At 39.0% G+C, this 12,716-nt stretch overlaps 2 protein-coding genes across 4 annotated transcripts in view; one reads left to right on the top strand and one right to left on the bottom strand.

The window, feature by feature from the left end:
• LOC123869846 (WD repeat-containing protein 26) overlaps positions 1-1,857 on the bottom strand; it is a 9,179-nt gene extending 7,322 nt beyond the window's left edge. The window contains exon 1 of one of the 2 annotated variants that reach the window (XM_045912909.1): positions 1,092-1,857. In XM_045912909.1, coding sequence (XP_045768865.1) covers positions 1,092-1,228 — 137 coding nt within the window. In that variant the 5' untranslated portion in view covers positions 1,229-1,857. The remainder of the gene's footprint in view (positions 1-1,091) is intronic. The other variant, XM_045912908.1, reaches the window with a different exon arrangement.
• LOC123869861 (out at first protein) overlaps positions 1-12,716 on the top strand; it is a 27,194-nt gene extending 14,478 nt beyond the window's left edge. The window contains exons 2-8 of one of the 2 annotated variants that reach the window (XM_045912938.1): positions 199-205; positions 2,582-2,694; positions 2,764-2,877; positions 3,496-3,630; positions 3,942-4,122; positions 4,385-4,527; positions 12,370-12,716. In XM_045912938.1, the coding sequence (XP_045768894.1) occupies positions 2,605-2,694; positions 2,764-2,877; positions 3,496-3,630; positions 3,942-4,122; positions 4,385-4,527; positions 12,370-12,522 (816 nt within the window). In that variant the 5' untranslated portion in view covers positions 199-205; positions 2,582-2,604 and the 3' untranslated portion in view covers positions 12,523-12,716. Of the gene's footprint in view, positions 1-198; positions 206-2,494; positions 2,695-2,763; positions 2,878-3,495; positions 3,631-3,941; positions 4,123-4,384; positions 4,528-12,369 lie in introns of those variants that run through there. The other variant, XM_045912937.1, reaches the window with a different exon arrangement.

Below are 12,716 nucleotides of genomic sequence, written 5' to 3'. Positions count from 1 at the left end.
TGAGCCATACAAGTATTTTTTCTGATTATATATTAAATTTATTTTATGATTCATTTGCCTATCCACAAACATAAGGTTATAATGGTCAGTGCTCTATCACTAATTAAAAATTCACATTATGTATTGTTTAACTGTTTAGAAATTCTAATGAAATTAAACCTCTAGTTACAAGGCTAAGAGGAAAACCTTGCAACCAAGATATTTACAATTGCAATAGCAGTTACATGTTTACTCAAGTATTTATGTACTCTTTTATTTATAGCATAAAACATTTTCTTAGCAGCAATAATTCTATAATAATTTGATGCATGTTAAAGAAAAGTACTACTTACCTTGATTGAAGACCTTTAAGCATTCAATCTTTACTTTAACTTCTTTAGTAAGGTTTTACTTTTACAATAAAATATTTCAATTTTAGATTCAGTGAATGGTATACTTGAATTTATTTAATAACAAGCTTTGGTGGTATAAATGTCAGGCCTTATCTGGAGTGTCTAGTATCATTTTCTTTGTTCCCAAAAAATATTTATAATTTTGTATATATTATGTTTGAAGTTATAGTTAAATAAATGTTATAATTTTTAAAGTTATACTTATTTCTTATAAGAATAACAAGCACAACAAAATTGATTTGGTCAGCTGCTCATTTTTGGTTCTAATTTTGCCAATCAATAACAAGTGAAAGCTAAACTACATGTTCTACCTCACCAGGCTACAAAGGTCAGATGGCAAATGCTCTATGTACAAACACCTGTAGAATAGCTTGTGCTATGTTTGTTTGTGCAATAGCTCAGTTGTCAACACTCAGCCTCCTAATGGGTAGGTCTAGGGTTTGATAGGTACATATCTCTAACTTTTCAGTAAATGTGCATTTTAAGCAACTGTGCCACTTGCTTTAAGAGTGCAGTAAAACATCGTTTGAAAACCTGCAGGCCGAGGTTGGTTTGATCCCGGGCATGCACCTCTAACCTTGCTTTAATAGTGAAGGATAACATCGTGAGGAGACCTGCCTGCCTGAGAGTCCGCTCTTGGCCAGGGTGGTAGAGTATGCTAGACTGCTAGGAGCTAGGAGCGAGAGCTCTGGCACTCACTCGAGTCCCACGGAGAGCAAGTGCTGGCCGATGAGGCGCACGATCTCCTGGTCGGTCTGGCCCAGCAGGCGCGCGGGCGCGTCGCCGTTGCGCGCCTCGCCGTTCACATGCGCGCCGTTGGCGCACGGCGCCTGCATGGCGGGCGACAGGCGGCGGCTCCGCTTACGCGGCGGCCGGGGGCCCTCGTCCCCGCTGTCACTGGAGGCCAGGCTGCCCCGCTCCGCTGCGCGAGCTCGCGCGCCTCCCGTCACGACGAGCGCCGCATCGGCCGAGTCGCGGCGTGACGTCACGCTGCCTCTGCGCCCGAATCGCTCCACTCAATGCACCATCTCCCTTTGTTCGCACCTCCGCTTTTCTCGATTGTTCCCGCGATCGAAACCCTTTGTCTGCACCGAATCCTACTAAGGTAAAGTTAAGGTCAAACGTTGCACGGGACGCACGGATCGGTATTGCTATTCGAAGCGTACACAAAAATCAGCTGAAAATGAAACGACAGCTGTCTGTGTCTAGTTCTATGTTCAACATCGCCCTTCTTGTTTCCGTTTCGGGTGACGTTCGTGTATCGCTCGGTCGCGCATCGCCTCGAATCGTGATTCGTGTGCACTGTAATGACCTCAAAATAAAAACATTGTGTCACGCTAAAGGGTACCTTAGCCGAATATATCAAAACACATAATCACAATGCGCTACAGCAATCCACAGATCACTATAATATACCAGTCAGCAATCACAGCAATGGGCAAAAATGTTGAAATCACTTTTTAATTTATTGACACCACAGTCATACAACACAAATGAAATTAATTTGAAAATGGAACGCAATAATTTCAATAAAATTGAATTGAAAATAAATAATCATCTAGCGAATGATATAACATGTACAACAGAACTAAAATTAAATAAAAGATATTAATGATTTATTAAATTTAATAGTAAAAATAATTATTTATTTCAAAAACTTCTCAGTAGACATGATAACATCCTGCAGGTATTGGAACGTGATAAAATAGACCACTTCTTGTACATACCTATATGATCCTAATTTGTTATTGGTCTGCGGTACTTGACTTTTATGGAGTACTCTGTGTTCTATGCGTTCTATCGTCTATGGAGGTTCAAAAAGCCTCAGCAAAAAGCTGAGGCCGTAGATTACCTATCTAACTACTTTACCATGCTAAGATATTACTAGAGGCACTTTGACTTTCCTCAGACTTAAGTCACTGTTAAAACGAGACAGTGTTAAAATATCGTTGGCATATATCTGTCTCATTTTAACCGAAACTTAGGTCTAAATAAAGTTAGAGTGCGCTCTATAGATTTCAATCTTAGAGCCCAGAGCCGTAATAGTGGCTTGTTGAAAAAAAAATATGGTTTATGGTCAGAATTTTTCTTTTTCGAGAAGAAAACCACAGACCAATAACAAATAGGATAAGAAAATTAGAAGAGAGGTGGAAATGAGTGGAAATTAGAAATCAAATGTTTTCGCATAGATTTTAACACCTATTTCAAAGCAATGGAAATATTAGTATTAAAATGTATATTACTTTTGTACATAGTAGTGAAACCAACGAATCTTCAACTTCTCATCAATGTGAAGAACCAGGCACGTAAACAAATCCATTGTTTTTAATTAGATTTGTTACCAGCTTCTAATTTGCCACAATCCTTGCAGGGCGGCGATGTTATGCAGGAGAACATAACAGCGAACATCTCTGAAGACACGGTAACTCTGGAGTTCCTACGCCTAGACGGTGTTTACGTCTCACAACTTGTCGACTTTACCAACGTTAGTTGCGAATTTGAATATACCCTAGCTATTTAGAAAAAGAACGGATGTCGAATTTTCTTGGTGTTCTCAGGAACACAAGTGTTCTTCACAACCAGTTCACTACAGAATTTACCCTGCCTCATCTTTGAGGGCTAAGCACCTGAGCCTGTTTTGATAATAAAAATATGGGATAATAATTTATTGTTGTTACAAAATTTAACACAAATAGTAATCACACTAATATTATAAAGGAGAAAGTTTGTATGTGTGTGTGTGTGTGTGTATGTTTGTTACTTCTTCACGCAAAAACTACTGAACAGATTGGGCTGAAATTTAGAATGGAGATAGATTATACCCTGGATTAGCACATAGGCTACTTTTTATCATGGAAAAACAAAGAGTTCCCACGGGAAAAAAACCTTCACCCACGCGAACGAAGTCGCGGGCATCAGCTAGTATCGTAATATCTTACTGTAATTCCATTAGAACTCAATAATTTGATGTTTATACTGAGATAAATAATATATCTTTCTGGTATACAAAATATGAACAGCAAATTAAACTGAAACTTCTCTACTGTTTATAACAACAGCTACTGCATTATTCCTGAATAGATCATTGTTGACATTGGCACAGGAGGTGGAAGCCATGAAGGTGGTGATACCTGGAGAGGAAGAGCTGGGGCAGTCCGGCCACCAGGTCCTATGCTTTCTCACACATGCTGCACAGGCTGATTTTATTGCACCGGATGCTATGGCTAAGCTGAGACAGGTGGGCATCTTCCTTTTTTCTTATAGTTTCAATTTTGATTTGCACATCCTTAATGTGCTGTAAGGCATTTTTAGATACTTCTTGTTCATCAAAATGCCAACAGAGTCATGAGTAGGATAGCCAACAATCTCCACTGCTATTATGTGAACCACTGCTGCAAGGTTTCAGGTGGTGTAGAAGCCATGCAATAATGATTTACATAAAGTTTTTAAGTTTATTTAGTTATTGATTTGTGTATGAGTCTTAGTTACTTATTTTTAGTATAAACTTATTTTTATTTATTTAAATGATCATGTCTTAAAAATTGTCAGAAAAACCCAGGAACAGTCCGAGTGGCAGAAGAAGACAAGGGCTGGCGACAGACCACAGCCACTGCCTGGGCGGGGCGTGCCACTGGGATGCTATCACCGGCAGCAGCCAGGCACTGTGCTTCCGCCAGGGACAGGGTCTACATACGCTCTGCTGACCTAACTCGGTGGACTCCTAGAGCTGGTAAGAGTACAGACCACAACCACTGCCTGCGCAGGGCCTAAAACAGGACTTTTTAAACCACTAGTCAAAAGAAGCAGTGTAATGTTTTCAGGTTGTATGTATGTGAATTTCTTTATCCCGTCATAATACCTAAATGCCTGAACAGATTTGGATGTATGGGGTAATTTAGAATATCATAAAAAGATTATTGTTTATAGTTTATTTTTATTAATTTAATTATCTAGTTTTTCAAGATTTGCTCAAGTAATGGATATGATTGCAGGTGTGGAGCCATCGTCATTCTCTTCCGAAGTGATACCGTTCCCCCCTCAAGCTCTCACCTCAGACACAGCAGAGGGCAGTCCCGCTGTGAGTGTGTGTGTGGCTGAGACAGATACTTCCAAAGAGTGTATTTGTCATTTGGAGGTGAGACTGATAACTAGTTTCATCCTAGAATTTGTGAATTTTTCCAGTCAGTTTAGAATATGGATATTTTTCATTAAGAGTGGTTCAGCATTTGACCACTACCCATATTATAAATGAGAAAGTGTGTTTGTTTGTTGGTTTATACCTCAATCATGGAGCAATGGATCAATGTGATTTTTTGCTTGGATTAAGTTTAAGAGAATCTGGAGAAAGACATAGAGTTCCCCTTTATCTAAGTTCCCACAGGATTTTTAGAAACCTCAATGCATGCTATCAGGGAATCAGTATAACATAAACGGGTTTGGATAAGCTTGAGTTTGATATGAATATTCAGAAAATATTTTATAGTTCCTGTCATATATGGAATCTACACCATTTGTTTACCTTTTTGTAAAAAAGATCAATACAAGTGGGTAGATAAAAAACATCTGATATAATTATCATGTGTCATGTGCTACCAAGCTCAATAAACGTGTTTAACCTTACTCTCGTATTATTTGAACATAATAGTGGCGACGAAGCAAAAATTCGATTAAAATGGATCATAAAGCAGTGAAATTTGGTGAATTTAACCCGAAAATTGATATATGGGACAATTACATTGATCGATTGAAGTTTTGTTTTGAGGCTAACGGCATCGTGTTGGATGGCGCAAAACGAGCGAATTTCTTTACTGTGTGTGGAGCTGAAGTTTTTGAAACATTTTTAGCTTTGATTACACCAAGAAAAGCCAGTGATGTGTCATTTGTGGAAATTGAAGCTATTTTAACAAAACATTACAGCCCAAAACCAAATGAAATTTCAATGTCATACAAATTCTATACACGGAACCAGAATACAAATGAGAATGCATCAGAATATATTGCACAGTTGCGTAAGATTAGCTCTAAATGCAATTTTATGGAATTAGAACGGATGTTACGCGACCGACTTGTGTGTGGCATGAAAGATCGTCGTCTACAGTACGAACTTTTAAAAAAAGATAACCTTCGTTATCAAGACGTTGTTGATGCCATGCTAGCGGCCGAAACGGCGGGAAAAGACTGTCACATGATCCAGTCCTCCACAAATACAGACAGCAGCAGCATAAGTGCAAACACTGCAACAAGTACAAATCAAGGTCCTTCAGTGGAACCCATGGATATTAATGCAGTACAGACCAAGACAAATATACGACTATGTTATCGGTGTGGGGATCGTCATGGTGGTGAATGCAGATTTATTAACGCCACTTGCCGATTCTGCAAGAAAATTGGTCACATTGAGAAGATTTGCTTATTAAAAAAGAAGTCTAAGAAGAACATTAACTTCACGGATGAGGAAATACCTACACACTTGAATGGTATCTACAGTATGCAATGTGAAACAAAAGTAGCACCATTTGTGATTGAAGTTATATTGGAAGGCATACCTGTAATACTCCAGGTGGACACAGGTGCAAGTTTCTCAATAGTGAATGAACACACTTGGAAGAAGATTGAACATCAAAACCGACACATCATTCTTCAACCAGTATCACTTACTTTACGCACATGGACAGATACGCCTGTCATGTTACTCGGCCAAACTAAGTTACAAGTTCAATACAAAGACATCAAATGTACCTTAAATGTGATTGTAGCAAAAGGGTGCGGTCCCAATCTTCTGGGACGGGACTGGTTGACTCCGTTGAATATTGCACTAAACATTAATTTTATGTCAAATAGGGATCTTATGAACATTGACAAGACAATTTCTAAATACAGTGACATCTTCAGAGATGGACTTGGCACATTTACTGGAGATCCTATTACTATACATCTAAAACCTGGTGCTACACCTAGATTTTTAAAAGCTCGTCCTGTACCGTATGCTATCAAAGCTAAAGTTGAAAAGGAGATTGACCGCTTGGTGGCAGAAGGTGTACTACAGCCATTGTCTTTTTCCGAGTGGGCGACACCTGTTGTGCCCATAATGAAGAAGTCAGGAGATGTCCGATTGTGTGGAGATTATCGCAGTACTGTCAACCAAGCTACAGAATCAGACACGTACCCTATGCCAACAGCAAATGAGATATTTGCTACAGTTGCAGGAGCAAAGTTTTTTACAACCTTAGATCTTGATCGGGCATACACTCAAGTAAAAGTTAGTGACAGTACATCAAAAATATTAACTTTAAACACTTGCAAGGGTCTTTACTCAGTCCATAGGTTACCTTTTGGAGTCAAAGCTTGCCCTGGAATTTTCCAGAGATTAATGACAGCACTGCTAGCAGGAATTCAAGGAGTCGCAGTTTTAATTGATGACATTATTGTAAGTGGTCAGACAATGCTTGATATGCAACAACGACTCGAAGCGGTTCTAAATCGTATACAGAAGGCTGGATTTCGCCTCAACAAGACCAAATGTAAATTCGCTCAGGAGAAAGTTGAATTTTTAGGTTTTGTGATCAATGGAGAAGGTATACATCCCGCTCCGAGCAAAGTGGAAGCCGTCTTGAAAACACCAGAACCTAAAAGTGTACAAGAATTACAAGCGTTTTTAGGATTATACAATTTCTATGAAAGGTTTATACCTCACAAAGCAACTTTACTTGAGCCGTTGCACAGACTTCTTGATAAATCTCAACCATGGCAGTGGACTAGACGGGAACAAGAAGCTTTTAATAAAGCCAAACAAATGCTTACATTTGACACTACCCTAGTTCATTATGATTTGGATAAACCGCTAATACTCACATGTGATAGTTCAGAATTTGGCGTAGGGGCAGTGTTATCACATGTGATGGACGACGGACAGGAACGTCCGATCGCAATGAGCTCTAGGACGTTGAATATACATGAACGTCGGTATTCACAATTGGACAAAGAAGCTACTGCAATTATGTTCGGCATTAAAAAGTTCCACAACTATTTGGCTGGGAGGCTTTTTACGGTAATAACTGACCACAAACCGTTGCTTGGAATTTTTGATCCAAAAAGACCTATGCCATCTATTTTATCGCCCCGTTTGACAAGAATCGCTATAGCATTAACGGCACACGATTATAATATCGCTTATCGACCAGGAACTCAAATCGGTAATGCAGACAGTTTAAGTCGATGGCCTCTACCAGTGCCTGAGCAAGAGGAAGAACCTCTTTATGAAGTACTTCTAATGGCAGAAAAACTAGAAGATTTTCCTTGCTCTGCTCATGAGATAGCATCCGAAACTAAAAAGGACCAGACACTCTCACGAGTTGTTCACTTTCTACAGTGTGGATGGCCCAACAAAGTTACAGATAGAAATCTACGAACCTATTGGCTACATAGAACAGAATTGTCTTTACAAGATGGCTGTGTACTACTAGGATGTCGTGTCGTAATACCACAGCCTCTTCGACAAAGCATCCTACGCATGCTGCACACCACACATAGTGGAATTGTTCACACAAAGGCACTGGCCAGGAGTTATGTGTGGTGGCCACAATTGAATGATGAACTATTATGTTCAAATAATACGAGAGTAAGGTTAAACACGTTTATTGAGCTTGGTAGCACATGACACATAATAATTATATCAGATGTTTTTTATCTACCCACTTGTATTGATCTTTTTTACAAAAAGGTAAACAAATGGTGTAGATTCCATATATGACATACCTTCCCCCTAAGTAAGTAATACAAATTAATTAAAGTTTAACCGTTTGAATTGATAACTAAGTACACATCTAAACAGTTTACAATAATTAGATCAATCATTCAAAATTCAAATCAATACAATCAATATTTTCATTAGAACCACTTGGCCTAGAATATGGAACCTTATTATGGTAATTTCGTTTATTTTTAATTTTCCCCCCCGGTATGTCTATTTCTGCTGATTTAGGTATTCCTAATATCTCTTCCCATCTCTCAGAGCTGGGTATTTCAATGATAGGATCATTTTCTATCTCTCCTTCCCATCTCTCAGAGCTTGGCATTTCAATGATAGGGTCATTTCCTATCTCTCCTTCTAAACTATTATCTTTTTCTTCATCAGTTCTATCATGAGTTTCCGTTGTTTCCTCTTTATTTTTTATTTTAATAATTTGATCCATATGACGCCTTAAAACTGCACCATCTTCGGCTTGCACTCTGTAGCTGGAAGGGCCGCCTTTCTCAACAACTTGACCTGGTAACCATCTCGGTCCGTTTGTGTAATTTCTGTACATGACTCTTTGTCCCACATTAGTCTCTCTGTTTTTCTGTTGAGCGTTACTTATGATTTGAGCTTCTACTTTCTTATATTGTATATTATCAGGATGTAGCGTATCCATGAGTGTGCGCAGGCGTCTATTCATCAAAAGTTCGGAAGGACTTTTCTTTGTTGTGGAGCATGGAGTAACCCGTAGTCCTAACAACATGTTCGGGATTTTTATTTCCCATGGTCCATCCATCTTCCGTAACTTTTCCTTTACTGTCTGTACCATGCGTTCTGCCAAACCGTTAGTGGCTGGATGGTATGGTGCGGACGTCACATGTTTTATTTTGTTGGATTCCAAAAACGACTTCATTTCACTGGATACAAAAGAAGTGCCGTTGTCAGATACCAAGGTTTCGCATATGCCATGAGTAGCAAATAAATTCCTTAAATGGTGAATCACTGTTGTGGAATATGTGTTGTTCACCGTTAAAACTTCTGGCCATCTGGAAAAAGCATCGACGACTATGAAAAAGATTTTATTCATAAATGGTCCTGCAAAGTCTATATGAATTCTAGACCATGGCCTTGAAGGGATGACCCACTCGTGTGAAGATTTTGGAGGCATATGTCTATTTTCTAAACACCTAGTGCAATTGCTGACTAATTCATTTATGTCATCATTCAATTGTGGCCACCACACATAACTCCTGGCCAGTGCCTTTGTGTGAACAATTCCACTATGTGTGGTGTGCAGCATGCGTAGGATGCTTTGTCGAAGAGGCTGTGGTATGACGACACGACATCCTAGTAGTACACAGCCATCTTGTAAAGACAATTCTGTTCTATGTAGCCAATAGGTTCGTAGATTTTTATCTGTAACTTTGTTGGGCCATCCACACTGTAGAAAGTGAACAACTCGTGAGAGTGTCTGGTCCTTTTTAGTTTCGGATGCTATCTCATGAGCAGAGCAAGGAAAATCTTCTAGTTTTTCTGCCATTAGAAGTACTTCATAAAGAGGTTCTTCCTCTTGCTCAGGCACTGGTAGAGGCCATCGACTTAAACTGTCTGCATTACCGATTTGAGTTCCTGGTCGATAAGCGATATTATAATCGTGTGCCGTTAATGCTATAGCGATTCTTGTCAAACGGGGCGATAAAATAGATGGCATAGGTCTTTTTGGATCAAAAATTCCAAGCAACGGTTTGTGGTCAGTTATTACCGTAAAAGGCCTCCCAGCCAAATAGTTGTGGAACTTTTTAATGCCGAACATAATTGCAGTAGCTTCTTTATCCAATTGTGAATACCGACGTTCATGTATATTCAACGTCCTAGAGCTCATTGCGATCGGACGTTCCTGTCCGTCGTCCATCACATGTGATAACACTGCCCCTATGCCAAATTCTGAACTATCACATGTGAGTATTAGCGGTTTATCCAAATCATAATGAACTAGGGTAGTGTCAAATGTAAGCATTTGTTTGGCTTTATTAAAAGCTTCTTGTTCACGTCTAGTCCACTGCCATGGTTGAGATTTATCAAGAAGTCTGTGCAACGGCTCAAGTAAAGTTGCTTTGTGAGGTATAAACCTTTCATAGAAATTGTATAATCCTAAAAACGCTTGTAATTCTTGTACACTTTTAGGTTCTGGTGTTTTCAAGACGGCTTCCACTTTGCTCGGAGCGGGATGTATACCTTCTCCATTGATCACAAAACCTAAAAATTCAACTTTCTCCTGAGCGAATTTACATTTGGTCTTGTTAAGGCGAAATCCAGCCTTCTGTATACGATTTAGAACCGCTTCGAGTCGTTGTTGCATATCAAGCATTGTCTGACCACTCACAATAATGTCATCAATTAAAACCGCGACTCCTTGAATTCCTGCTAGCAGTGCTGTCATTAATCTCTGGAAAATTCCAGGGCAAGCTTTGACTCCAAAAGGTAACCTATGGACTGAGTAAAGACCCTTGCAAGTGTTTAAAGTTAATATTTTTGATGTACTGTCACTAACTTTTACTTGAGTGTATGCCCGATCAAGATCTAAGGTAAATGAATTAGTCAGCAATTGCACTAGGTGTTTAGAAAATAGACATATGCCTCCAAAATCTTCACACGAGTGGGTCATCCCTTCAAGGCCATGGTCTAGAATTCATATAGACTTTGCAGGACCATTTATGAATAAAATCTTTTTCATAGTCGTCGATGCTTTTTCCAGATGGCCAGAAGTTTTAACGGTGAACAACACAAATTCCACAACAGTGATTCACCATTTAAGGAATTTATTTGCTACTCATGGCATATGCGAAACCTTGGTATCTGACAACGGCACTTCTTTTGTATCCAGTGAAATGAAGTCGTTTTTGGAATCCAACAAAATAAAACATGTGACGTCCGCACCATACCATCCAGCCACTAACGGTTTGGCAGAACGCATGGTACAGACAGTAAAGGAAAAGCTACGGAAGATGGAGGGACCATGGGAAATAAAAATTCCGAACATGTTGTTAGGACTACGGGTTACTCCATGCTCCACAACAAAGAAAAGTCCTTCCGAACTTTTGATGAATAGACGCCTGCGCACACTCATGGATACGCTACATCCTGATAATATACAATATAAGAAAGTAGAAGCTCAAATCATAGGTAACGCTCAACAGAAAAACAGAGAGACTAATGTGGGACAAAGAGTCATGTACAGAAATTACACAAACGGACCGAGATGGTTACCAGGTCAAGTTGTTGAGAAAGGCGGCCCTTCCAGCTACAGAGTGCAAGCCGAAGATGGTGCAGTTTTAAGGCGTCATATGGATCAAATTATTAAAATAAAAAATAAAGAGGAAACAACGGAAACTCATGATAGAACTGACGAAGAAAAAGATAATAGTTTAGAAGGAGAGATAGGAAATGACCCTATCATTGAAATGCCAAGCTCTGAGAGATGGGAAGGAGAGATAGAAAATGATCCTATCATTGAAATACCCAGCTCTGAGAGATGGGAAGAGATATTAGGAATACCTAAATCAGCAGAAATAGACATACCGGGGGGGAAAATTAAAAATAAACGAAATTACCATAATAAGGTTCCATATTCTAGGCCAAGTGGTTCTAATGAAAATATTGATTGTATTGATTTGAATTTTGAATGATTGATCTAATTATTGTAAACTGTTTAGATGTGTACTTAGTTATCAATTTAAACTGTTAAACTTTAATTAATTTGTATTACTTACTTAGGGGGAAGGTATGTCATATATGGAATCTACACCATTTGTTTACCTTTTTGTAAAAAAGATCAATACAAGTGGGTAGATAAAAAACATCTGATATAATTATCATGTGTCATGTGCTACCAAGCTCAATAAACGTGTTTAACCTTACTCTCGTATTATTTGAACATAATAGTTCCCTAATCCATACTAATATTATAAATGCGAAAGTGTGTGTCTGTCTGTCTGCTACGTTCTCACGGCCCAACCGCTGAACCGATTTTAATGAAATTTGGTACAGACATGGGATACATCCTGGGGGAAGTTCATAGGCTACTTTTTATCCTGGAAAATCAAAGAGTTCCTATGGGATTTTAATAAACCGAAATCCGTGGGCATCCTTTAGTAGTTTGATAATTACAAGAAGTATTAAGGAACTGCATAACATTTTTTGTGGAATTTTTGATTTTGAATTTCATGGAAATATTGCTTTTAGGTTTGTGTGAACTGGTATCCTTGTGGTCTGAAGTACTGTAAGGGTAAACCTCAAGGTGGGCTTAGCTACAGGTGTGGCATCAAGACCTGCCACCGATGCTTCCGCTACCACTTCTACGTGAGGCGCCGGGACACCTGCCTCAACTACATGTGACCCCACGCTCGTCCACCCCACCGCCGCAGCCTCCCTCTGTGCCAAACTGTGCATCTAGTCACTTTCATTTTAGCTTTCTTACATTTTTACTAAACTGAGACTGGACAATAATTTATATTACTTGTATTTGTAAATATTTTGCTAGAAATGTGTATTTTAAAGCTAAGAATAAACAATTGTTAATTTTTTACTGA

This window comes from Maniola jurtina, chromosome 11, assembly GCF_905333055.1.
Source record: "Maniola jurtina chromosome 11, ilManJurt1.1, whole genome shotgun sequence".
NCBI lineage: Eukaryota > Metazoa > Arthropoda > Insecta > Lepidoptera > Nymphalidae > Maniola > Maniola jurtina.
Note: the sequence above shows the minus strand (reverse complement) of the source record. Positions and strands in the feature narration are given on the sequence as shown.